The 2,334-nt window shown below is 56.7% G+C and overlaps 2 protein-coding genes across 2 annotated transcripts in view, besides 3 other annotated features; both read right to left on the bottom strand.

The window, feature by feature from the left end:
- Positions 1-61: 61 nt before the first annotated feature.
- Positions 62-138: a microsatellite.
- A 24-nt stretch (positions 139-162) lies between these two features.
- Positions 163-194: a microsatellite.
- Positions 195-253: 59 nt separating this feature from the next.
- Positions 254-277: a microsatellite.
- A 21-nt stretch (positions 278-298) lies between these two features.
- Positions 299-1,852, bottom strand: TraAM80_07191 (putative membrane-bound acid phosphatase 2; the record flags this gene model as incomplete). Its single annotated transcript, XM_029383997.1, has 1 exon — positions 299-1,852. The coding sequence occupies one exon, from the start codon at positions 1,850-1,852 to the stop codon at positions 299-301; it is 1,554 nt and encodes a 517-aa protein (XP_029236162.1).
- A 477-nt stretch (positions 1,853-2,329) lies between these two features.
- Positions 2,330-2,334, bottom strand: part of TraAM80_07190 (membrane-bound acid phosphatase 2) — a gene marked incomplete at both ends in the record, with an annotated part of 426 nt that continues 421 nt past the window's right edge. The window contains one exon of the mRNA XM_029383996.1: positions 2,330-2,334. This exon is cut by the window's right edge and continues 421 nt beyond it. Coding sequence (XP_029236161.1) covers positions 2,330-2,334 — 5 coding nt within the window.

Genomic DNA, 2,334 nt, shown 5'->3' with positions numbered 1-2,334 from the left:
CGTCCACTTGCCCAGCCAGACCCAGCGAAGCGCTTCCCGCCAAAGTTACAAACAACCCCAAAAACTAAATTAAAAATAAATTAAAAACAATACAACAAAAAAAAATAATAAATCAACTTGAAAGTACAGAAAAAATAAGCCACCATAAAAACAACAAATAGCGTGTGTGTGTGTGTGTGTTGGTGTGGCTGTGTCAACAGGTGCCGCTTGTCCACATCGCAGCCCCGCGCCATGGTGGGAGCACGACTGGCCGCACACACACACACACACACACACAGAGAGAGAGAAGCGGGAATCGCTACGCGGGTTGCAGCACACCCCGCATGTGCTTATTATTCCCGCGCGGCAAGACTACCAGCACCGCTATGCAGGCAACAATGATAGCCCCAACGGCAAAGCAGCCAAGCGCGATGCCGGCTGTCGCACCGGCGCTCACTGTCTTCTTGCAGCTTCCACCATCCCCGGCAACGTTCGCCCCGCCCCGTCCCATGCAAGATGCGGAGCTACACACGCACTGCAATGTGACCGGCTCCAGCGTGTGCCCGGCCCTGCACGACGATGCAGGGCACGCCAACCGGTAGGCCTGGCAATGACTGTTGAGGGCCCCTCCCCCCTGCGTCGGGCAGCCTAACAAGGCCTTGTAACGATCGTTGAGGTGGCACAGACCCGCGGGGTCCGTTGGCCTGCTGGAATCCACCAGCCGCAGGAAGTCGTCGTAGGGGCAGGTGTTGTTCCTGGCCTTGTAAACCTTGCCACCGCTGGTCATGCACTTCAGCTGGAACCCATCCCAGCTGAAGGCGTACTCCGTATCGGGCGTCTGCCCAGGAGACCCGCGCATCACCCGCATGCTGTAGGCATTGGCCTCATCATCGTACAACAGTTCAAAGGCGTACAGCTGGGCGAAGGGCGGGAGCACAGCTTCGGGCGTGTCATCAGCGAGTGTCGCTGCCAGCGGACTGAGAGTTATGTCGTGGGTGCTGTAGTGGTACAACTTGTAGGTGGATTTCCCCAGCATGTGCAGCTGAGCATTCGCCAGAAGCTGCTGCATCAGGAGCTGGCCGCAGCTGCCCAGCTTCCTCCTCTCCTCGTCCGATTTGTTGTAGCTGTATTCAGTACGAAAATAAAACTCCGCAAAAGAGCGCAGCTTTTCCAGGTTTGCCTTCAGCAAGGGAAACTTCTCAATCCGCCCAACGGCCTCCAGAGCAGCACCGATGTCAAACAATTTGAATGCACAGTCGGACCGCTTCGCCGGGTTCGCGCAGGCCTCCTCACTGAACGCCTCCCCGGCAACGGCCTGCAGAGTGGGGAGGTCAATGATTTCATCAACCTTCGGGCTGCCCACCTCGCGTTTCCAGAGGTTGTCCAAAAGATAAAACACTCTTGTATATGGAATGACATCGGTTCGCAAGAGCCAGTCAGTAGTCTTATTGACCGTGTGAATGACAGGGAAGGCCGTGCTCCTGTTGGGGAAGAGACCGTACAAGAAGGCCGCGGCGCTCTGAAGTGTACGCGGCACGTCGGTGGAGCGGCTGTAGGACACGCTGGGGTCGTAGTTCTCTGAGGAGAAAAAGGGCTTCGCGGTGTTGCTGTTGTAGTGTTCACGCAGGAACTCTCCTGCCTTCAGGAGCATGGTCCGCCCGGCAGCGTTGAGGTACCCGCACGGGATGTCGCCGCATATTTGCGTTGTGTTGTACTTCACGATGGCCGACCGCGACCCGTGGCGGTGCACCACCTGCACGAGGCGAAGCGTCACCGCGGCGTCGCCGCCTCCGACGTGCAGCAGCAGCAGCAGCAGCGCCACCAGCCACACCGCCGCGGAGCGGGCCCAGCGCCACGTCCCTCCCACCGTCATTTTGCCCTCTTTCAATGGATACGAAATAACACGTTAGCCTCGGCGCCGTTCGCACCCCCTTGGCGAACCACTAAAGCTACACGGGCGGCAGAGAGGGGAAGAGGAGCAAAGCAAGAAAAAGTGAGCGACGCCGCACAGCAGCTCGCGCAACAATGCGGCAAAAGCAACGCAACGACAGCCTCTGGGACGCAGGCAAAATATTCATTCCCCACCAAATGGATCCGTTGTCATCATTCTCTAATGAATTATCAACAATCTTTTCCCTGCCTGCACACGCGTTTTATGGGCCACTTTTCCTGCCTCACGTGCGTTAGTGCCTTTGCTCTGTATCTTCAACAACTTTCAGACCTATTTCTACCAACAGGAAGAAATGACGTTGACGGTGGGCCGGGCATGGGCGTCCACTTGCCCAGCCAGACCCAGCGAAGCGCTTCCCGCCAAGTTCAACACCCCAAAATAATTAAAATAATTAAAACATCAAA

This window comes from Trypanosoma rangeli (genome assembly GCF_003719475.1).
Source record: "Trypanosoma rangeli strain AM80 chromosome Unknown Tra_15.4_contig_00290, whole genome shotgun sequence".
In the NCBI taxonomy this organism is placed as follows: domain Eukaryota; phylum Euglenozoa; class Kinetoplastea; order Trypanosomatida; family Trypanosomatidae; genus Trypanosoma; species Trypanosoma rangeli.
This window is presented reverse-complemented; position numbering and strand designations above follow the sequence as displayed.